The sequence below is a fragment of the Melopsittacus undulatus genome, chromosome 3 (assembly GCF_012275295.1).
Source record: "Melopsittacus undulatus isolate bMelUnd1 chromosome 3, bMelUnd1.mat.Z, whole genome shotgun sequence".
NCBI lineage: Eukaryota > Metazoa > Chordata > Aves > Psittaciformes > Psittaculidae > Melopsittacus > Melopsittacus undulatus.
In genome coordinates, this window is record NC_047529.1 from 116,303,977 (window position 1) to 116,326,942 (window position 22,966).

The 22,966-nt window shown below is 45.5% G+C and overlaps 2 protein-coding genes across 6 annotated transcripts; one reads left to right on the forward strand and one right to left on the reverse strand.

The window, feature by feature from the left end:
• Positions 1–918: 918 nt before the first annotated feature.
• PACC1 (proton activated chloride channel 1) lies at positions 919–17,697 on the reverse strand. 5 transcript variants are annotated; one of them, XM_031044472.2, is made up of 9 exons: positions 17,585–17,669; positions 16,875–16,974; positions 14,337–14,433; positions 12,633–12,842; positions 11,090–11,244; positions 10,238–10,380; positions 4,677–4,821; positions 2,775–2,879; positions 919–1,545 (listed from the first exon to the last, which is right to left on the reverse strand). In XM_031044472.2, exons 2-9 carry the CDS (start codon positions 16,899–16,901, stop codon positions 1,384–1,386), a joined length of 1,044 nt encoding a protein of 347 aa, XP_030900332.1. In that variant the 5' UTR covers positions 16,902–16,974; positions 17,585–17,669; the 3' UTR covers positions 919–1,383. The 5 variants fall into 5 exon arrangements, with proteins under 5 accessions (XP_030900332.1, XP_030900335.1, XP_005143927.1 ...); XM_031044475.2 differs by lacking the exon at positions 16,875–16,974 and having other exon boundaries at positions 12,633–12,734; positions 17,585–17,697; XM_005143870.4 differs by lacking the exon at positions 16,875–16,974 and having other exon boundaries at positions 17,585–17,697.
• A 919-nt stretch (positions 17,698–18,616) lies between these two features.
• Positions 18,617–22,037, forward strand: NENF (neudesin neurotrophic factor). Its single transcript, XM_034061195.1, has 4 exons — positions 18,617–18,781; positions 19,718–19,778; positions 20,504–20,607; positions 21,249–22,037. Exons 1-4 carry the CDS (start codon positions 18,632–18,634, stop codon positions 21,423–21,425), a joined length of 492 nt encoding a protein of 163 aa, XP_033917086.1. The 5' UTR covers positions 18,617–18,631; the 3' UTR covers positions 21,426–22,037.
• The last annotated feature ends 929 nt before the right edge of the window (positions 22,038–22,966 follow it).

Consider the following 22,966-nt stretch of genomic DNA (forward strand, 5'->3'; position numbering starts at 1 on the left):
GTGTTGGAGGGAGGTGAAGGCTGCTGGGTTTCAGCTTTGGTGAGTAAGGTGGCTTTGTTCTACTACAGTGAGTTGTTGCTCCTGTTTGGTCAGTGCACTGCCATGATTTGCTCTGCAAATCACCTGAAAGTAGATTTTATGGAATAATAGAATCCCAGACTTCTTTGGGGTGGGAAGGGGCTTTAAGACTCATCCAGCTCCAGCCCCCTGCCATGGGCTGGGACCCTTTTCATCTTGGCCCATTCAACCTGGCCTTGAGCACTGCCAGAGATGGGGCAGCCACAGGTTCTCAGGGCACCCTGTGCCAGTGTCCCACCATGCTCACAGGGAACAGCTTCTGCCTTAGATCTAACCTGAACTTGCCCTGTTTAAACATTTGCTCCCAAATGCCTTCCTTAGAAGGCCAAAAGGAAAAAGGGGGGTACTTTTGGTATGCTTACTGCTATATTAATCCTCTGTTAATAGAGGATGGAAGCAGCAGACTATGACCTGGTGTGCTCCCTTCCTTGCACCAAAGCCTTTGGAGCAAACACACCATGGGGCACTGCTGCCCTGCAGCCTCCACACATTGGAGCTGGGCATCCAGGCTAATGAAGGACTTGTAAGGAAGCAGCAGCCCCCCTGCCAGCATGGTTGCTGAGCACACACTGCCTGGGTAGTGCAGGAGCACAGCCAAGTGCCAGGCTCCTGAGAGACTTCTTTACTTCCTCAACAAAGACTGCGGGTAAGAGGGAAGAGCAAATCCACCTCTGCCCAGATGCCCAAGTACGGAGCTGCTCGAGCCTCCTTCAAGCTGGACCCATGAGGAACAGGTTTTTGTTCCTCATCTCATCCTCCTGCAGGATTGCTCTTGCCTGATCCAGCAGTGGAGGTGAGTGCGAGAGCAGGTGCTGCCAAAGAATGCACACAAAGAATGCATACTTCTTAGAAGTACGGTTTAATATTAAAGTCACTCAAATCAAAGCCATCATGTCACAGAATTCCAGTGTATTTTGTTACAAGGCACACTTTGGGGAGGGGAGGCCAGACTCCTGTTGAGTGCTTTACCTTCCACTAACACCTGGTCCCAGCAGTAACTGAGGGGAGCACCTGCAGAACCCAGCTCCTGCAGCACTTGAATGCTCACCCATGCTGAGCAGCATTCAAACACTGGTCCCCCATGGCCTGAGGTACACTTGTGAAAGTGGGACTAGGAAAGTGTGAGTTGGTTAGACCTGTCCTAGAGTGAAGCTCCTTTCTGAAGTCCAAGGCTGCTCCTCCAGCTGTGGCTTGTCTGAAGCAAACAAACATACCTGTTCAGTGCCTGTCATTGCTGACTGAAGCTTATTCCAGTTATTCTCTATCCCTTCTGCTGTGAGCAGTCCAAGGGCAGCCTGCAGAGGCTCAGTTTATGTGGTTCCTCACTTGATGACTCCTCTTCAGATGTCTCTTTCGGATTTTGATCATCCACTTGACACTTAACTTTGCAAAGTCCGCGGCCTTGAACAGAGCCAGGAAGATGCCACAGAGAAGAGCAATCATGTTCCAGGGGTTTGCTGTGACAATCTGGAAGAGATGGAAAATGTTATTCCCTTCATCTGACTCAGCATCTATCAAACACCTACTGCTGTCTTCTGCAGCATGTTCCCTTATGCCACGCACGTCATGCCATGGTTTTCCAGTTCCTTCCATCAGGAAGAAGATGCTCTGCACCAGCTGCAAGGTTCCTTTTAGGCTATTTAAGGATCCTGAATTTAAAACTTTAGAGAGAGTAAAATTGGCAGTTTTAAGGTAATAGATTCAAATTAATTGCTTGCTTTTTGTGAAGAAAATCACATTAAAGAAGCTCTTCCAGAAGACAAAGCACAAAGCAGTGGAACACGAAAGCAGCCTTTGACAGCAGTGTCTCCTTCTGCAGACCCACAAGTATCTGATGTTTCTAATTACCCAATTAGAAATTGAGCAATTAGAGGAACTGGCTCAAGAGTAGTAATGTTTGTGGACGAGGCCTCAGTGCCGTGGGTTAGTGGTGGCCTTGGCAGCGCTGGGGAATGGTTGGACTTGATGAGCTCAAAGGGCTTTTCCAACCCAGGTGATCCTGTGAGGGACTCTGGTTGTCAGAAGGGGCCATTGAAAACACAATGTATTGAGCAGGTTTCCTCTGCACACTTTGCCATTCTCTGTTTTTATGGGGAGGGCAAATGTATCTGACCTCCTCCCTGAACACCAGGACAAGAGGTAGCTCACGTGCTTAAGGCACACACACCTGCAGTGCCCCCCTGCATATCTTTTAAGCACTCCAAGGCCTGCCCATGGTACACACTGAGCTCAATTGTGGAATGCACTTCTGCATTTGAATGCAGTACCAAATTCTAGTAACAAATAAAAACTAGACCAGGCTATTGCTATTGTTCTGATGCAAGATGAGGTTTCTTGCTTGCCAATTGATAAAAGTCATTACATCAGTTAATCCAAGCACACTTTTTAAGCAAGAATGTTCAGGCTTGACCTGAAGCTACCTTTTGCTGTAAGAGAGAGACATGCTTTTTTCTTGGCTATGTGTACCTCCAGCTGCAAACAGAACGCTGAGAGTCCCCAAGCCAAGGAAAAGCATCAGATGGTCCTGACTTCTGCAGAACACGCATTACTGCATATAAGGAAGAGCCTCAACTGACATTTCAGCAGTAACCTCTCACTCTTCCTCTGAATAAGGTACCAGAGGCCTGTGCATGCATAAACCATGAGTGTGGACACTCAGACAGGGGTTCAAGAAGGGACTTAGGAGTGTTACTCACGTCTTGCACCGTCTGTATGAAAGGATCTTTCCATTCGAATACCACAAAGAACAGCTGGTCACTTCTTGGTTTAGTTCTCTGGTCAATGTAGTTCACCACGCTGGTCTGGGGAGAGGGAGAAAGAGGAAACAAAGGTGCAGGTTACCTGCTGCAGTGGTGCGATGAGTCTGCTGTACAACAGAAAAGGCTTGGAAGAAGGTGAAAAGAGCAGATTGCTCAGGGCAATTCCTCTCCCTGGAACAGCAGGCTTCCAGACTATGGGAAGGGATGTTTCTTCCAGCTCTTCCTATTTCTCAGCACTGTAACTTAACATTGTAACTCTCAGAGCACACTGGGGCTTTACCACCTTGTGTTTTCTGGTCCAACCCCTTTGCTGCAGCTCTACCCTGTATTTCTACAGCTCATCTATTTCCTACAGCAGACCAGCACCCCAGCTACACTCAGCCAAGAAAACTGCACACCAGGAAACAAGGAGTACACAAAGCTAAATGAAGGCAATGGAAAAGGAAGGAAAGACCAACTAGCAGACTGACCAACTGACCTAGTATTTGTACCCATCTTCCCGGTATGGCATCTCCCAGCTTTAGATGTGAGAGGCTAATGGACTTCCTTATGCAATTTGAGCAGACTGTCAAACAAAGCAAGTGCAATTTACATCTGAGCTGTTTCAGCTTCTACTGTATCATTAATGGGCATCTGAACCCCAAATTCACATTTGTACTGATTCCTATTTCTTAGGTTTTATTAAAAACCAAAGCAACCAACCTACAAACCAACCCAAAACCCCACTGAAAGCCAACACAGCATTCACCTACTGGTCAGAGCCTGTAACTGCTGGACTAAATGGGTGTTCATGGTCCCGAAAAGCTCAGCGTTTTCTGAGTTTGACTCAGTTTGTTTCCACTCTGAGACGTTCAATTGGGCACTGCTCTCCCCTTAAGGCTTGGCCACATAATGCCCTACCAGTGAGAAGCGAAGATTGCTTCTGCTTCATGTTTGATCTTCACAAAGTACTCCTTCCAAGCCCACCATGGACTAACATAAAGTGCAGTCTCTGACAGATACACTCTCCAGAAAGGACTGCTCCTCAGATTCTCATTTCTCACCACTGAGGATGCTTCCCCTCCAACCAACACTGACTTTTCCTGTCCATTAGTGTAACAGGAATGAAAATCACACTCATTTCACCTCCAGCTAAGCTTGCATCTCCCACCTGCGTATTTTCTAGTTCTAAATGATGCAAGCAGTTCAAGTTACACCATGTTTCTAATGATGCTCAACACTTAAAAACCCTAAACCCAAAACCAAGCAGATACAAGAATGCTACCAAAGATACAAGACTCATATTTACCTCTTCATCCTAACATCTACCCTTGTGATAACCAATTCCTCTTTCCACTATTAGCTGTTATTTAAGGCAATTCCTTTAGCAGTTGTTCCCCACCTTGATCTAAAGGAAGCCGTATCAGTCCTTCTGCATTGGCCCCTTCAAGCCCTTACATCAGACTACAGGCATCACTTATAACACCACATTCAAGGCCTGGATTTTCTGGCCTCCCCATTGGGAGATGCTTTCCTGGGGTGCGTCACAAAGCCACACCAAGAGCTAAACACACCAAGACATTGAGGCTTCTACTGAACCTCTCCATGTTAAGGATGCAAATAACTGTACAGCCAAGCCTGCTCTGTGGTGCCCAGAGCAATGGATGTAAAGAAACAAAACCCAAGCTCCTGATGTGTCACTTCACCAGCCAACCCACCCTTCTTCCAACTCATATTGCTGTTTGCCCCAAGAACTGGTTCAGTTGGATAGTCAGCATTGAAATCATTGCAGTCACTAGTTCATAGCAAGCTAAGATGGCCCAAAACACTCTGAGTGGTCGGTTAGGTTGGGCTTTTTACCTCTTGCTTGAATTCAACAGTCTCACTGCCATCTTCTTCTTTTGTTTTCACCAAGGACATCTTGACCCAAGTTCGAAAGCCTCCGGAAAACTTCCAGCTGGAATATGAACTTTCACAGTCCTTCATGAATTCTGCTCTTTCTGGACTAAAGGAAAAAGACCATTACTTCATTGACCAAGCCTGGGAGGTCCTGCTGTAGGCAAGAGAATGTCAGACCTCAAAACATGTTCAAACCCAACTGCTAAAAGTCAGCATATTTAAGCCACTGTGAGCAGCGATGCTGTGATCAGTGACAGCACCTGCACTTGGGTTCTTAACTGCAGAAGAATATGAGTTACCTGGCGCCCTACCATCACCCTGGAGTTCTGCCTGCTCCCAGGGGTTGTTCTGCCTTATAAGGGGTTCATTCTGCTCATCTATGGGACAAAGAGCAGAGCCAAGAACCCAGGAACAACTCACCCCAATGCAATAGATGGAAGGAAGAGTCTACAGGCAGGGCAGGCTGCTTCCTCCCATTTCTGGGATGCAAATGAATGGGTGGCAATGCAGACATACTTAAAATGCTTTGACATTTGTATTTGGTGTATTCCCATTATTTTGGTGTTATTTTCTCAATGCCATGGCTGTTTTCCCAGTACCCCCTGTTAAATACAGTGAGCATAAGCCATTTTAAGGCTTCCCTCATGCTGCAAGTGGCAAGGAGGTAGCTCCAAGGCATATCTGGTCTCCATCCTTCCCTACAGACTGCACAGGACACAGTGAATGAACCGTGCTGTTTACTTGGAGCTCCTCAGGACTGGGATTTCAGCCACTTTCACGTCATCTCTATGAAGTAAGCCTGGCCCTGCAGCTGCTTTTCCAAGAAGGTTTCATTTGAAATGAAGGGGGAAACCACTGCAATGAGTCATAAACCATTAGAGCACAGAGCTGAGCTTTACTAAAGATGGATTTCAGGCTGCAGAGATATATCAGTGTCCTCAGGACATGGGAAAGGGCTTTGACTCAGAGTAAATCCATCTTCCTAGGTGAAGAGTATAATTTGCTTCTGTGACAGAAGGTCACAGAATCGCAGCCAGGTTGGGGTTGGAAAGAACCTTAAGATCATCCAGTTCCAAACCCTGCCACTGAAACAAGGGGGACACAAAATGGAACATATAAACCTTTAGAATTAGTTTTAAGCAAGGTTACGTTTGATGGCTTTGTAACAGTAGCAATGGAAAATTACTGAGGTGCATGATGCATAGAAAAAACAGAGTACAGCTAGAGAACATACTGGCACAAGATAAATCCTTATAGTTGATGCTGAACAGCCCCAGTGTTCTCAGCTGTCTCCGTATGGGAGGTGCTGCAGCCCTGGCCTGGCTGCAGAGCAATGGCTTTGCCAGGTTTTGCCTTCCTATGAATGTGTGCGTGCTCATCTATTCAGGCTGAGCAGGCAGCATAGTACAGAGCACACATCAGTATGTATTCTATCAGTGTGCTCTATTGCTGCCTTGCAGAGAAGGCAGCTTGGTTTGCAGGAACAAAAGGAACCCTGATTCCGGAAACTAAGGAAAAAAAGGCAGGAGAAGTAAAAACTCTGCATACAAGCAGAAAGGAGAAGAGTTCCTGGAAAGAAGAACACTTTGCCCATCAAGGCAGATTATATCCCAAGAGCGACTGTCCAAGTCAGCACTGTCTTTATGGATTTGTAACATTAGGTGCTTGTTTAGTGATCCCAATAGGATGGCAGGGTACCACAAGAAAGACATGGGCAAAGCTTAAGCACAAAGCCCACTGCTTCTCACCATGCAAACCAATGACACAGAGCCCTAACGTGACACTGATTTCTTCCCCCTTAGCTATGTGGGTACAGCAGCAGCTGATGGGACAGGAGGAAGAGCACAGCTTTGCCACTTAGGGGAACATACAGACTTAGCACCCTGCCAGCCAGTCATACGCCTAATGCTTGACTACATACAGCATCCTGGAAAAGCTTTCCAAACCAACATGGAAAATTGAGGCAGGAAGTTATGACGCAGAGCTGAACGTTACAGCCACAACTTCAATGGTAGGCAGACAGCAGCAGGATACTTGGCCTTCAACTGTAATTGTAGGCTTGAAAAAGAAAGATTAATAATACCTTAGGAGAAGCTGTGGAGGAATGATCTCAGATGGGATCTCTTTCCAAGTGCCCATAACCCAGACCACTGTCACAGAGTCAAAAGAGAGGCAAAAGCTTTGCATAAGTGATAGCAGAGGGCAAACAACACAGCTTAAACCCCAGACACACTAAGTGAACACGATATAGGCACTTTAAGCTGAAGATCACTTCTCCAGGCAGCTTCTTTTTACTCCTTTACCCCAAAGACAACCTGCAAAGGCTGCACATTTGTTGGTTGTGTTCAGTAAGTTCTCTCTTACACGGTCCTTTACGTGAATGGAATACCCTGCACCAGGCTTCCCCAGCATATTAACTCCACCTCAAAACCATGCCAGAATTCCTACATCACAGCAGGGAAAGGGATGTGCACGAGGCCACTGCCTCACTCAGCCAATGCTCCCTGGTAACCACTGCCCAATGCAGACTGATAACATCAGACCATGACAGATGGGATCTGTCCCAAAGGTGGAAGTTACAATCCCAGTTCTGGACTGGGCTGTAGTGCTGCAGTGCATCCTTCTAACACCAATCTCTATGGACCAACCCATGGGAGCCAGAGGCAGCTAAGACATCCCAGCAGCAGATTCCAATGCACCAGCGAGAGCTAACCCCACAGATGGGTCAAACCCAGTTGGTGTTTATTGCCTTTGCTTTTCCCTAGACTTAGAAGCCCTCAGCCAGCCATGGGGTCTAATGTACAGGACCTAATGGGATCTGAGCGTACAGGACCAAAAGTTTTGATCCTTCTATATTGTAACTTACTTCTCTGCACACAGCAATCCAGACCACAGACATGAACACGGAGCTTTGTTTCAACCCTTCAATAATCTCTGATCTGCTCAGACTGCTATTCACCATTTTACATGACCATAAGTTATTTTACATGCTGTGCTAACAATAGTTTTGTCAGTAATGGGCTCTGAGATTTTCCTCTTAAACCCATGTATTATACTAATGACAGTTCAGGAAAGGAACTTGTATTTTTAGCTACACTTCTAAGGGTTTCATTATTTCCTTCCCTCCAATTAATATGGTAGAGACAGGAGCTGCTGCTGGCTTAAAAACAGAAAGGAGAAGAAAGAAGCCACTGGCTATATCCCTCCAACTCACAGGCCAACAATAGCACACAGTTCAGTGGTGTTCTGTGAAGGCCAGAACAAAACTAGCAAGCAGTGCCAGATTCACTGTAGTCTGTCCATCCAATTCGAACAGAAGACAATAAAACCCTTGACAGAAACAACTGGACCTTACTTGACCACTCACCACTTGCTGTGCTTCAGAAAACAAAGATACAAATCTCGAGATGCAGTTTTTATTACTGCTTATGACTGATGTTTGCAGCAGCCTTCACTGATGGGATTATTGCTATTTAAAGCAAAGCAAGCTGCATGTAACACTATCTACACACACTGTGGTGTAGGTACAGCAAGGCTCTTCTCAGCACTTTCAAGGGGGTTTGTATTGTGATTTAGGATGATGGGATCCGTATACGTGTATTTCACAGCAGTCTGCCTGTCCAGCCCAACCTAAGCCCTTTGCAGCCCTGGCAAAAAGCTGTCATGATGATAGCACAGGAGTTTTAGCTTGTATCTCAGCATCTTTAATAGCACTTTACATGAATTGCTGGACACAGTGCTAAGAATATGCTCACATAAACAGTGAGATGCCTGCTCTGGGAAAGGTAGTCAACAGTGGCCAGTATCTGAAGCTTTCAAGGCAGTATGGAAGGACACACAACAGTTCCTACATGCATCTAAGCCCAGACTTCCCTTCAACTAAATTTAGCATCCGCTGATGAACCAGAAATCATTGCTATTTTCTCTTCTGCTGGAAGCTGGACAGGATGAGTACATTCCACATATGCCTGTGGTTTCACTTCAGAGTCAGGAGTAAAGGCAAACTTTCAACCCGCCCTGCGCCTGTCCAGCTCCTGCCCTGGGATGCCACACAGCACTACCCAATACTGAGCAAGACAAGCCATACAATCTGCACCAAGCTTTGAAGGATGCTATAAAAGAGACACTGCTGGCCTCCTGTGTACAACTGGTTCTCCTGCATTTCACCTAGACATGCAGATCATTTACCACTACATTTAAAGGCCTACGTACCTTTGCCCAGTTTACCATTACTTGGGTCAGTTCCAAACTAGTTTCAACTCACATCCCTACTGCCTGCTGCAAACAGGCACAAAGGATGTATCCTCAAACAGGCACCACCATTTCCTACCTTTCCACCTTGCTCCAACATAAGCCAGACTCAGCCTTCACTCTCCCAGATTCAGTTGTGGTGCCTTCTAACACCACGACAAGGCAGCTTCTCTAGGAACAAAGCAACACATCCCCACCTCCTTGGGGATCACTTCTGCCATCTAACTGGTTTGAACTGGCAAATCCGGAGGCAGAAGGTTGTCATCAAGGTTCTCCCACAGGCAGCTTACAGATAGCTCTTACCAATGCACCTACACTGGCATAAACACAGTCTTGAAGCTAGGACTTTGCTGGACTGCTTACTGCTGTTTTGCACGGCCATCCTGCCTGTGCACAACACGTGGCACAAGCATTTGGGACAGCAGCATGCAGACTTGCAGCTTGCCTGCTGAAATACTGCCAGTTTAAATAGGACATACATGTTTTAACTTGGGAAGAAGCAGCTCTTTAGAATGGCTTATGTGCAAACTGATACAATGAGCACAGAAACGGGGCTTCCAAGACTTGGTTGTATGCACAAACCAAGCTGTGTCTTGGCAAGTTGACTCATTCTGCAAAGAGCCAGGAACCAGATGCAACACAACTGTGCCTTCTGTGCTGTGTTTCATGGGGTTGTGTCTCAGTGCTTGTGTCTTGCAGTACAGAAAGAGCTGTGCACCTAGCTGTACATACCACTAACTGCAGCACAGGCCACAAAACCTGAGAAAAACAACACAAGAGCAGATCGCACCTTTTACATCACTACTTTTAACAGGGGTTTTTTCACCCTAAACCATCAATGCCTAAAATACCTGGAACATTAGCATTATATGAGACTTGGAGAGCTTTGGGTGACATCGTTCAGTGTGTGGTGCCCCTGCCCATGGCAGAGGGTTGGAACTGGGTGATCTTAGGTGCTTTCCAACCCAAACTATTGTATGATTCTATGATTCCACTCCTACTAAAACGAGAAGATGGCTCAGTCACTCCAATGGCACCAATGCCAAACCAATAAAAAGCAAATCTGAAAACCCCACCTAAGCAATCATTGCATTCTATAGAATCTTACATTAAGCTTGTAATGCAAAACAATACAACCAAGCTTCCAGAGAAATCACAACAAATCCATCTAGGGATCTGATCTCTGCCTGATTTGAGCTAAAAAGGTTCTGCTTTTACTAGTTTTGTTGCAGCTAGTTCAATGCAGTTAACAGGCTCAGCCCTTTACATACCTGTTGATGAACTCTTCGAAAGAAGAAAACAGAAGATAGTCAATGGCACTAAAATCCTGGTCTGTTCCATTTAAGTGAAACTGCAAAAACACCAGTTCCTTTTTCTTCACATCACGAGGGCCTTGAACAACCAAAGCATGCTTCTGTAAGCAAACAGAGAGGTGGTGAGAGTAGCAAAGGAATCCTCATTGCCAAAGGGAAAAAAACCACAACAACAAATGCTGGTAGGCAGAATACAACTTAATGTAGTGCAGGCATCATATCAAACAGCAAGCTGCTGCTTGCAAAAGGACTCAAAACAGTGTGAATAGGACTCTACATGGTTCAGAGATCTCTGCCTCTGGTAGAGATTACATTTCAGTGTACATTTCATTACATTTCAGTGTAATGAAACGCTTGGTGCCCAGTTACAATTCTTCCAAGTGTGACAAAAATAGTGCCTAATTCCCAGCAAACATACAAAAAGAGATAAGCTCTCCTGCTTTAAGAGAACAAGTGCTCCTGCTTTCAATCAAAGCCAGATTTACTCTATCAAGGAGCATGCTTGGCTGTTCATTTAGGAGAGGAATGAAGCAAGAGTTTCATTGTGAAAAATGACTTATTTTGTCCCATTCAGGCTTTCATGCTGCACACCCCCACTGACAGCTGATGTTCCATAACACACACACACACACTGACTGGGGTCTTTTACATTTCTGAGAACAAAAGGGCAGATGGCTTGAAGAAAAGACATAGAAGCAAGGATTCTTTGCAGCACCCAGTAAGCATTTTTACTTCCAAATATCCTTAGGAGCAGAATACCTCCCTCCCCCCCGAATAAGCTTTGTTGTATTGTATTATTATTATTATTACCATAGATTGATTAGTAAAAGGATCTGTGTAGTTGATTCTCTGAGTGGTGCATTCAATGTCTCCTGGTTGACCTGGATTGATCAGAGGTGGAATGTGATCATAGTAATGATGCTTGCAGCTCAGCAGCCGAGCCTTGCCTGGATAAAAGGCAATACCTGTTTGGGGAGAGAAAGAAACACATGCATATACACCATAAACCTACCACTTCAGACCAAAGTCTGCATGCTTTAAGAACCTCAGCCACCTCAGCTGTAGAAGGCTAGCAAAACACAAGGCCCAAAACCAAAACTCCTTTTACACCACATTTATTATTGGTAACAAGCTTGCCTGAAGATAATCTAGACCAACTACCAAAAAAACCCTGTGATCTGGTATTAGATATGAGTAACCCACCCAACTGAGGTGGCCTGTCTGGCAGGGACCCCCGACAATACTTTTTGGACTTAAATGCATGTTGCTCTATTGCTTTAAGTGACATTTGCTTCCTGTTGCTGTATGAAAACCTCACATGAGGGGAAACAAAAGGGGAGGTGGGGGGAAGCCTGCTCTTACAGTCAGATCCGCTAGGATCTATTTACAGAGCTGAGCCTAACTGACCATACAGAAAAACAACTACAGGAATACAGCAACAACTCAAAGCACCTTTCAGCCACAATTACACTTGTAAACTGTGTTATCACTTCAAACAAAAGTGTCATTTTTAAACTGGAAACTGCCCTACGACTGTTTGAGCTGCACTTGCTACCACAGCTCTATTTATGAACGGTTACTGGATCATTTGCAAAGATAACAACAATAGAATGCACTATTCCCAAATGCTTCTGTGGCGTAATCCCTCCTCGTTTTCTGATGCCACACTGCATTTTGATGCCAACATTGTTCCCTGCAGTCACATCCCACTTGCATTGCCTACTGATGTAACACCAAGTTGTAAACAATGCGTAACACAAGCAGAAAGTGGCACTGTGGTTATTGTTGGTTTGAGAAATTCACCTTCTTTACTATCAACAGCATCTCGCTGTCCAGTGCGGCACCAAGGTCATGATACACATCCTATGTGCTGTCCTGTTTGCACAGTACAGGTCTGGCACTATTCCCATAAGGAATTACCTCCTTTCTCTAAAAGAATACTAATTCTAGAGTCTGAAAACACTTTTTATCTAGGAAATGTTGCCTAACACTCCACCCCAAAGAAGCAGTAAATGCTCTATCCCTGGCAGTGTTCAAGGCCACACTGGACAGAGCCTTGGGTAACCTGCTCTAGTGTGAGATGTCCCTGCCCATGGCAGGCGGTTGGAACTGGATGATCTTGAGGTCCTTTCCAATCCAAGCCATTGTATGATCCAATGAAAGCTCCCAAAATCTCCCATACAATATTAACCTTTCAGTATAAAGTCAACACAACAGAGATTAAAAACCAGGCAAGTGAAAGACCTGGGCCAAAGCATTAGAACCACTCTGGAGAATCAACACCAAACATTTAAAGCCATCTAAGATAAATGTGAACAACAACTTAACCCATTTGGTTTGTTACCACTCTTACCAGGTGCATCATACAAGGACACTTCCTTGTAAGAGACAGACATCACTGGGTGCTTGAGCTTCTCCCTGAAGTCACTGATGGTTTGGTAGACAAGGAACACAGCTACAGCCATGAGCAGCAGATAAATAAACAGGAGAATTACTGAAAAGACATTCTTTAGGCAGGTCTTGCTGAAACGCAAAGAAGGGGCAGTGGTCCCCAGTTCACTATCTGGAACCAAACAGAATATGGATTAGGACTTCAAAACACAGACATCAGGGCTCAGTTTATGATGTGTTCATTTAGAGATCAATCACTCAAGGAAAGTAACCCTCAGACATGGCTTGATTTACAAAAACCCCTACAGCTATTGCTGGTTTTGATGCTGAGACAGATGCTTCCTTCTCAAGCATGAGCTACAATCATCCACACATTGTGCCTCTTTTTCATTAGCTGAACTTGGCACTGTGCTTCAGGACACGGCAGGCAGGAAACAAGAGTTGTGTTCAAGAAGGACACTCAGAAGCAAAGTTCATAGGGTTAGGGTTAGGGGGGGAAAGTCTGTTGATAGTCAATCTTTCCTCCTAGGAAAAGTAACTCCTTTTTCCTCCTCCCCAGTCTGAAGTGACTCGTACACATGCAGCATACGCATAAACAGAGATTTCAGATTGCAGTGCTATACCCACAGCTATCTGCACAGCATCTCCATCACAGTAGAAGTCACTACATACTTGTTACCCTTGAGCCATAACCTGTGTGTACTACAGAAAGTTTCAGTCTCCTTGCCCTCCAAGACCTTCACACTAGTTTGACTTGAACACAGACACTGCTTTCCCCATACTCCTTGCATTCACTGTTTCTTTTGCCAATACTTGTAAGGAAAATGCTCACATGCTCCTGATTTACACACCATGTTCTCACCATAACCATTAAAACATATAAAAGGAGGTAAGTAGGCGTATTTTATGCTGGCTCTTCTGTGTAGTGTAATTCAATGAGTCAGGCCCCGCCACATTCTGCCCTTCAACTGTAATAGTATGGTTTGGTGTTTGCTCTTTACCACAGCAAACACCAGCCTTTTAGTAAATCCTATTGAACACATAACCTCTTATAGGCATTCCCAAAAGATCACAGCCAAAGAAATTAGGACACTAATATGCATAAAACTGCACTATGGAAACAAGTATCTCTTGAACAGCTGTAAAGCATTTAGACAATACTCACTGCAGCTTGGCTTATCTTAATGCCAACACCTGAGCTGCAATCAGCCCTCTTAGCACTGCCTGCACCCTCCAAAGCAGCTCTGAACAGTCTAACTAAAATCTGTGCAAAAGCACATCTGTTCAATATCACATCTTGCTCATGTGAACCTGGCACAGACTTTACTTGCAATCCACTGCAACTTAGGTAAGATACAGCATAAAGGAAGATGACCTACTGAGCTAGCTCAGAACCAGATATACTCAATCTTCTTTGACTGAGCACAGTTCATGATGGAGAAATGTTCTCATCCCAATACTTGGAAAGACTCCTGGGCTTTCCATCAGTGTTTATTCCACAAGTAAGTAATTTAGTGTCTATTCCCCCAAATAAGTATTTTAGTGGCTTGTTTGCTTTCAGAAGTGCAATAAAAAAGATAAATACAACAAACCACAACCAAATCCATACAAAGAAGCAGCTTATCAGGCACTTAAAATGGGTAACTTCTGAGTCAATAGATCTCACCTGGTAGAATAATAGAGCTGGCATCTTCATGCACTTCCATCTCTCCTTCTCTCTCATCTGTTGGGTGTTCAGATGCTCGCTCCACATCTTCACTCAGCTGTGTAGTTAAAACAGTGGTTCAATTTCCAAACATGCTCTCAACTTGCAACTGCTGGAATTTCTATGGTACAAATAGAAGAGGCTCCAACTAACCAAACACATGAGAACGTGCCCCCAGTCCAAGAGCACCCAACATCTGCTCCACTTGCGAACTAAAGCCACATTTATGTAGACCTACAGCTAAAAATCCAGTGACTTGCTGCAAAAAGAGAACCAGCACATTAAATTTAACCTACTTCAACCCTGCTACTTCATCAATAACATCAGCATTTCTTTCAAGATCAAAGCAATTGTTTCCCTGGCTCACTTTAAACCCCCAATTAGGACAATGTCCTCTCCAATAAGCAGGAACTTCATCACTCAACAATGTAGCTTTAGGCATAGACAAACCACAGCACATACCAGCACCCAGAGCATTAGCACATCTTAGGAAAGAGATGCAAAAAGAGTGAGTTGCATTTTGACAGGTATATAGGACAAGCAACTCAAATGCAGCCTCAGCCACATAGGTAGTGGGTTATTACAAGACAACAGCCAACCATCTCTACATTTCTGGTACTTAGTTGAGCTCACTATACTTATTATTACATATTAGTGGTTATGCAACTAACTATTCTTCCACTCCTTCCAAAATCAGATGTTTTCTTGCTTTGCTATTCAGAGCTCTGGGCCCAAACTGCAAAGACACCTTTGTCAAATGCAGCAGCTTGTCACATCAGAGAGGCACCATGGGAGATCATGAAGCATTAGACTTATATATATATATGTATATATATATATGAAGCATCTCCTGTATGTTTTCCAAACCTCTTTTGTGGCAGGGATGGACAAGTAAGTTACAGCAAGGCAAACCTTGCACATCACGTGCTGCACAGTAACTGTCCAAGCTAAACACTCAGCATCACCTACCTCATTAGATAAGGAAGATTAGCTTTGTTCTACTTCAAGGCAAATGGGGGCATAGTTAAAGCAACAGCCATACTGAGTGCCATTAAACCTTACAACCCCAACTTACTCAACACTAACATACGTGTGTCCATAAGGAAGTGCTTTTATTTCACCCAACTTCAATTCAGTATTGAAACCATCATTATACCATTAACAAACCATCATTCACACTTATTAGGAAAGAGTCCCCTCCTTTTACGTCTTTGCAGTCTGATGTAAAGTCTCCACCACCTGTGTTGATTCCTGTGTTGATTTCCACCATGCAAAGCAAATTGAAAGCAGTTACCCAGTTGTTTTTAAATGCTTTGCACATAGACACTGTTTCCCATGGTGTGAGGCATGGAGCAGAAAGATAACTAACAGGCTAAACTCATCTCACTTGCAGGACGCTCAGTAGGGTCCAGTAGAAGATACTTTTCTCACTTATCTTCATAAAATAAGGAAAAATGAACACCCTGCTCCTTTTGGCAGACACACACAAAACAGTTCTATTGGTTTATCTGACCCCAAATAAGCTATTCTGACACAAGAAGAATGATTCCTGAACCTCCTGTACTGGTTAAGCTGAATCAGCAAACAAACCAGTTCAAATGACACTCCTGCAAATTCCTTACACACAGCGGATCCAAAAGGTTTATAACATCAGTTATAAAGTCACTGCTGTTTCTCAGCCCTAACCAACATGCAACCATGGTTTCTTATCTCTGCTCACAGGCAGTCATGGTTCCATGAGCTTTCTGCACATAAAGCCAGAGGAAGACAGCTAGTCAGAAGGAGGAGTGCCAACACTGCCTGAGGCAAAGTGAGGAGGTTCAGCTGATGGGTAAGACCTCTAAAACCAACTTAATGCCACTGCAAACTCTGAACAAGAAGTTGCACAAACCCCATTAGGAGCCTTAGCCCTGCTCCTGGCTCAGCTACCATGTTCTAAGCAACCAGATGCCATAAGGCACACAGCAGCACAGACCTACAAACCCAACAGCTCACAGGCACACTCAGCTACAACCTCATAGCGACAGGAAGCACAGCCTGGCAGGTTCTTCACACTTGACAGAATCCACACATCAAGGCAAAGGACAACAGTGAGGCTGGTGTATGTCAGTGGTGTTCATCTTCAAAGGCTAGCTCTTCCTACATCCTATTTTTGGCAAAGAGGTGAAGCATGGTGCTAATGCAGAAGGAACACGAACTTGCAGGGTAGTTAAGCTTGCAATAGGATGCAGATAGGATAGGATGTCAAGAGCAGGAAGGGCACAGAACAGACCTTTGTTCAGCATTCCTCTGGGCTCAGCACTTACAGCTGAGAAACAACAGCAGGAGCCTGCCCGTGACCTGGCAGCTCCTTTTCATGCCTGCACATAGAAAAGCACTGAACAAAGAGAAGATCAGAAAAGGCACTTGCAGACATTTGAGCATCCCTGCTAGGGACAGGAGCATCACAGACTGCCCCAGATGCTGGAGAAGGGATGGAAACACAGCTACTGCACTTACACAGCATCTAGACTTGCGGCATGGCATGTGGGACAATCCTTAACATATGGAGCTGGCTGACACACATGGTAGAAGTGCAACATGCATAGTCCAGGCCACACTTTAGGCATCAACGGGACTTCATTAACCCTCTCAAATAGCTTCGCTACATGTAAGCTCTTACGTGGATGAGCTTTAAGGTCCCTTCCAACCCAAACTATTCTGTGATTCCATGATTCTATATGAAACCAGAGCCCCAAACCCCTGCTCACATGCAGACGAAGACAAACATCTGCTCTCGTTTCGCCTGCAAGATGCAAACAAAAGCACTCTGCTGCAAGTCTCCACCGCTGCTGAACTTGGCACCAACCGCCCGTATCCCAGCAGGAGCGATAGGAAGGAGCCCGTACATTGATATGCAAACCACGGGCTGCCTCGGGCTCAGCAGGATAACGCGGCTTCTGTGCCGTGTGCCACAGCTCCGGTACCAAAGCGCTTCTCACACCCTCCTGGCCATGGAAACCCCTGCGAGGGAGCTCACCGGCTGCTGTACCGAGTTCATGCTCCTAGAGAGCCGTTTTAACCACGCTGACGGGTACCGAAGCACCCGCCTCTTTCTGCGGGGTACGGCACATGCCTCACCGCCCGAGCCCACAGCCACAAGCCCCGGGTAGGGTACCGCTGCCCAGAGGGGCTGCCCCGGCCGCCAGCCCTCCCCCGGCCCCTCGTACCTCCTGGTAGGATGCGGACATCTCGGGTCTCAGCATGGCATCGGCGGGGACCGGGACCAGCCCGAGCTCAGCCCGAGCCGAGCCGAGCCGAGCCGCCCGGGCACGGCTACGCAAGCGCCCGGCCCCACCGCCGCAGGGGCTGCTGGGAGGTGTAGTCCAAGTGCGGTGATGGCCGCTCAGCTCTGTGGACGCCCGGCCGTTCCTGCCCGGCTCCCTCGCTCTAGACAGCGCAGTGTTCCTCACCCGAGCAACCGGGGCTTGTAGGGTTTATAGTGAACGATGGGAGACCCCCCCTGCGGTGCTGATCCAGCTCTGGGGCAACAGCACAAGAGGGACGTGGAGCTGCCATGGAGATGCTGCGAGGGATGGAGCAGCTCTGCTCTGGAGCCAGGCTGAGAGAGCTGGGCTGGGGCAGCCTGGACAAGAGAAGGGGAGACCTGAGAGCAGCTCCAGTGCCTAAAGGGGCTGCAGGGAACCTGGAGAGGGGCTCGGGACAAGGGCCTGTAGGGACAGGCCGAGAGATGATGGGTTCAGAGTGAAACAGGGCAAGTTCAGGTTAGATCTAAGGCAGAAGCTGTTCCCTGTGAGGGTGCTGAGGCGCTGGCACAGGGTGCCCAGAGAAGCTGTGGCTGCCCCATCCCTGGCAGTGCTCAAGGCCAGGCTGGACACAGGGGCTTGGAGTAGCTGCTCCAGTGGAAGGGGTCTGGGATTGGAACTGGGGGAGCTTAAGGTCTCCTAGAACCCAAACCAGTCTGGGATTCTCCTTATTGCGGACACAGAAGTGCACTCCGTGGTGACAGGGAACAGAGTCTCCTCCACACCACACACTTCACAACATGAATGCTTCTATGCAAGAATGAACTCGATGGAAGAAGCCATAGCGAGGGCCCTGATGATGCGAACCGCACCCGGGGCTCCATGCGCTCCACGCTGCTCCTGCCCTACACGCAGTGAGCTCGCTCCCCCCTCGTACCTCCACCTAAACCCGAGCCACCGGGGGCGGTGCCGGAGGAGGCGGTGCGGGGCCGGCAGCCCGAGCTCCGCGGCATGGCGGCCGGTGCGGCCCGGCTGCTGCTGGCCGCGCTGCTCGGTGCGCTGCCGGCCCAGGCCGAGCGGGAGCTGCGGTTCCGGCCGCCGGCCGAGGCCCCGGTGCGGCTCTTCACCGAGCCCGAGCTGGCCAGATACGACGGGCAGCAGGTAGGGGCGGGCGGGCCGCGGGGACACCTCCTTCAGCCTTGGTTTGTCGCGCTGTACGGCCGCGTTGTGCCTCCCTGCCGGGGTAACTGACTCTTGGGCCCCCGTGAGCAGTTGTCGTTTGCGGGTTCTGCACTGTTTGATCCGCTGAAGTTGCGTGCAGTCAGATGTTCCTGTGCTGTCCGCAGCCTGCTTGGCAAGGTGCTGTTGCCAGCGTGTTGCAGATTGCCATAACTGCGGCCGCAGTGATTTTTCCTCAGTCATTCATTAAACCATGTGTTTAGATGCTTTTCCCCCCTACGAGATCATACAAATAACAAAGCAATTTCAGCTTAAGAGTTCTTGGCTTTCTGTGACACACAAGTCTCAACAGGACTTCACATCCACGATTATAAAGTCCTATATTCCTACACATTGTGGCTTTTATAGACAAACTGGCCCTCCTCAGGGCCTTCTCTAGATAATTCTGCCAGCGTCTGAGTTAATAATACATCTTACACGTGAAAGACAAAGCAGAAACACTGGCTTAAGTAAAACAGATGTCAGCAGATGAGATTTGTGTGTGTTTATGTTGCTCTCTTAATTGAATAACACTGTTGGCCATACACCCTTTTGTCTTGCAGTATCCATCTGCATTAGGAATAGATGCGGTTGATCATCACTGAGCAGGCAGGAGGGATGTGTCTTTTGTGACTGTGACGTTTAGATTAGAAAGGTTCTCTCATTGCATATGCTTAAATGCTCAAAAAATGCCCATAAATCTCAGGGCACAAGAAATTCCAAGTGAGAGGATGTGTTTGCTGTATACACACAAACAGGGAAAAGCATACAACAGAGAATTTAATGTTCATCCTGTGTCCTTATGGATTTCATAGCTAACGCTAACTGCTGTTTGCCTACACTGTAGTGCTGAAGGTATGTTGATGGCTTTCCTTCCAGGAAGGGCAGCCCATTTACCTGGCAGTGAAGGGAGTAGTGTTTGATGTCACTTCTGGCAAAGGTGAGTTTGCTTCTCCTCTCCTGTCCATTTCATTTTCATGTTACTATTCAGGAATCCCTTTTTAACTATTCCCAATGTATGAGAAACCTGCAGTTCAGTCACAACAGAAAGAATATACTTACTCCTTTTATAAATCCCCATTTAGTGCTGTGTTTGCAGTTTGTGCCTTCCTTAAGAACTACAGGTGTTTTAATTTGAACTCCGGATACTTCATCCAGGTTTGCTGTAAAATGTTTGAAGGGACCATGGGGGCCCTGGACACTTGCCTTAATGTCGTCATAAGCCAACTAATGGCTTTGTCCTAAGCTTGTTAATGCAGCTTGTCTGGACATAGATGTTGGCTTCCCTTTGAATCCTAAGTTAGGCAAGGCTTGCCACTGCAAATTCTGAGCCTACAAATCTCTCACGAGAACATAAAGCAGAGCTCCCTATGGAACAGGTCGATTTTAAGAGGGCAATGTAGGAGTTCAGCGATTGTATTGTAGAACCCAACCTCTGCTGTGTTTTGGTTTTAGGGACTGGAATATACTACAAAAGAGTAACACATCAAAAGCTTTGGAAAGAAGAGTTTTAGACTTGGGCTATTGCTCAAGTGTAACTGGGGAACAGTGTCAGAACTTGTCAGTGTAACAGGCTGGGGAAGAATAGAGGCTGAAAACCCTGAACACTGAACATACCCTGTGCAGTGTCACATCATCACTGTAGTATTATTATTTATCTGACAGAGTTTTATGGAAAAGGAGCCCCCTACAATGCTTTGGTTGGGAAAGACTCAACACGAGGAGTTGCAAAGATGTCTCTGGATCCAGCAGATCTGACGCATGACATAGTAAGAAAATAGACCATTAGTTTAATTCCATTTTGCAGAGTTTTGTTCTTTTGCAAGCTGATGAGTGATACTATTACTTATATTAAAGTTGATTTCCATATTTAAAACCCAAATACATTAATATTCTTGAAACACATCAAATGGATATGTGTTTACTGCTCAGGAAGGGTGCAGTGCTAACAGCCTTAAAGAGGAAGGAAGGGGTTTAATCAGTGGAATCAATACAACCTACGTAAGCACATAAAAGGGAAATCACTGTCTCCTTAAAAAGATGCTTCCAAAGCAAGTCAATCCCTTTCTTTTTCAATTGAGTTAGTGTATCCTGTGTCACTGACTTGGCAGTGAACGCTGCCTCTCCCAGTGGGTTGCTGCTTGTTGGAGGTGATTTACTTCTGGAGGGAAAACCAAGGGAGATGAGTGGTTTGTTTGACCTGAAGATATGACAAGTTCTGTCAAGGCTGAATTTGAATGAAAAGAATAAAATTACAGATTATACTGTCAGTTTTGTTATTCACACTCTGCAAAGCAAACCCAAAAGCTGACCACAGAGTTTACAGTAATCAATAACAAAGGAAAATGCATGTAGATATCTGTATTTTTATTTCTTTGAGACAGGACTTTCTTTCCCATCTCTCATTCAGACAGGACTCACAGAAGAGGAACTGAAGTCCCTGGATGATATCTTCAATAATGTTTATAAGGCCAAATACCCAATTGTTGGCTATACTTCTCGACGAATCCTGAATGAGGATGGCAGCCCCAACCTAGCCTTCAAACCTGAAGATCAGCCACATTTCAACATTAAGGATGAGTTTTGAGTTCCTAGGGAATATTATCTCGATTCCCTGTTCTCTGAGGTTCATTACAGCAATTAGCTCCCATGTGTCAATTTTCTGTTCAGAAAACGACTTATGTGTGTACACACATAGTTCAGAGGAAACAAACAGATCTGGATCAGTGTCATACACTTGGGCTCTTTGCTCTGGATTACAGGAACTATTTCATATGAGAGTTCTTTCTGCCTGGGTTTCACTGTTTACGAATGTGTAATGTAAAATTACATTATGTAGAAGAGACAAGGAAGTTTTTAACAGTTGAAACATGACTGGTTTTCTTTAAATCCCAAGTTGTTTCCCACTCTTTGGAAAAGTGTGAATGCTTCATCTAACACCTTGCCACAATGCCTTGAGCTAACAGCAGTTCTCTGTGCTTCAAGTGAGTGTAGGTATCAGATGTACAGACAGGTGTAATAGAGGCTTCCATTTTAAAAAGCACTGTGGGACTTAATATTTGATAATACTGAATCTCGCATCAGATTTGAGAGTACTGAATCTGAACCCACTCCATTTCTTCAAATGCAGTTACTGTAGAATATTTAGGCCAAGCCTACAGCTGTAAAGCAAGGAAAATAAATCTTTTTTCCCCCATGAGAACTACTGTAAGATTTTAAGACTATTCTTATGTTAGTTTTGAATAAACAACACACTATTTTTGTTACATGATTATTAAAGACCTACATCTGTATTAGATTATGATGATTTCCTTGTAGCTTCTTCCACTCTGACACGTAAAGGAAATTGTAGCCCACTGTTTCGCACATACTCTTACAGCACAAGTTTATAATAGTGCTTTGGTATCCTGTGGATATTGTTAGCTTCTTTATATTGACAACTGCAGCTCTCATTTTTCATTTATATTAGTTTTACTTTGTTTTTACTCTAGCTTCATCCTTGCTGTTGCCATGAAGTGTGTGTTCATCCTTTCCTCTTGTTTTAACCTAATATAAAGCTGCACATCCTGATGGATGAAAGCAGCCCCCTTTACCAGGTTTCTCTGACAGGCTTTCAGCAACAAGAGAGCCCTAAAAGCATGTGCTATATAAATTGCTGCTAGTCACTGACTTTCACTAACTTAAGGAGAATGTAAATTGCTCCAAATTCTATATTAATAATATAGATAAAAATACAGTTCTATAGTTTGTTCTATTTCTTTAACATTCTGGCCACTTCCTGTGAAGGAAAGCTTTTATTAGCTCATTCTGCACTTTATGTTTGCAGGGGCCTGGCAGGTGAATAACCAGAAAAGCTGTTTCTATGTTATTTGTCCTTTCTTTCGCAATGTTACAGATTTCTATACTTGGTTTGTGTCTTACGATAGATCTCTTCATGTGCAGGAGGGACTCCATGGGCCCCCCTTGCTGTTGGATGGTGCTCTGGGGTGGAATAAATAACATCTAAGAATACTATTGCTTCAGAGAATTCTTTTTGGTTTATGATAATACTATTACTATTGGTGACCTTTGGATTAGGTACCAGCAGCAGCTGGGGCTTGTCCCCTTGATGACACCTGCCCAGAGGTG

Bases quoted from the DNA above. Each gene is read 5' to 3' on its own strand.
- PACC1 (XM_005143870.4), bottom strand. From the start codon at position 17,620: ATGCTGAGACCCGAGATGTCCGCATCCTACCAGGAG. The intron at 11,245-12,632 runs GTAAGAGTGGTA...CTCCCCAAACAG, and splicing joins GTCCTTGTATGATGCACCTG to GTATTGCCTTTTATCCAGGC. The intron at 2,880-4,676 runs GTAAAAAGCCCA...CCCTCTCCCCAG, and splicing joins CTGTTGAATTCAAGCAAGAG to ACCAGCGTGGTGAACTACAT.
- NENF (XM_034061195.1), top strand. From the start codon at position 18,632: ATGGCGGCCGGTGCGGCCCGGCTGCTGCTGGCCGCGCTGCTCGGTGCG. The intron at 18,782-19,717 runs GTAGGGGCGGGC...CTTTCCTTCCAG, and splicing joins CCAGATACGACGGGCAGCAG to GAAGGGCAGCCCATTTACCT. The intron at 20,608-21,248 runs GTAAGAAAATAG...TCTCTCATTCAG, and splicing joins CAGATCTGACGCATGACATA to ACAGGACTCACAGAAGAGGA.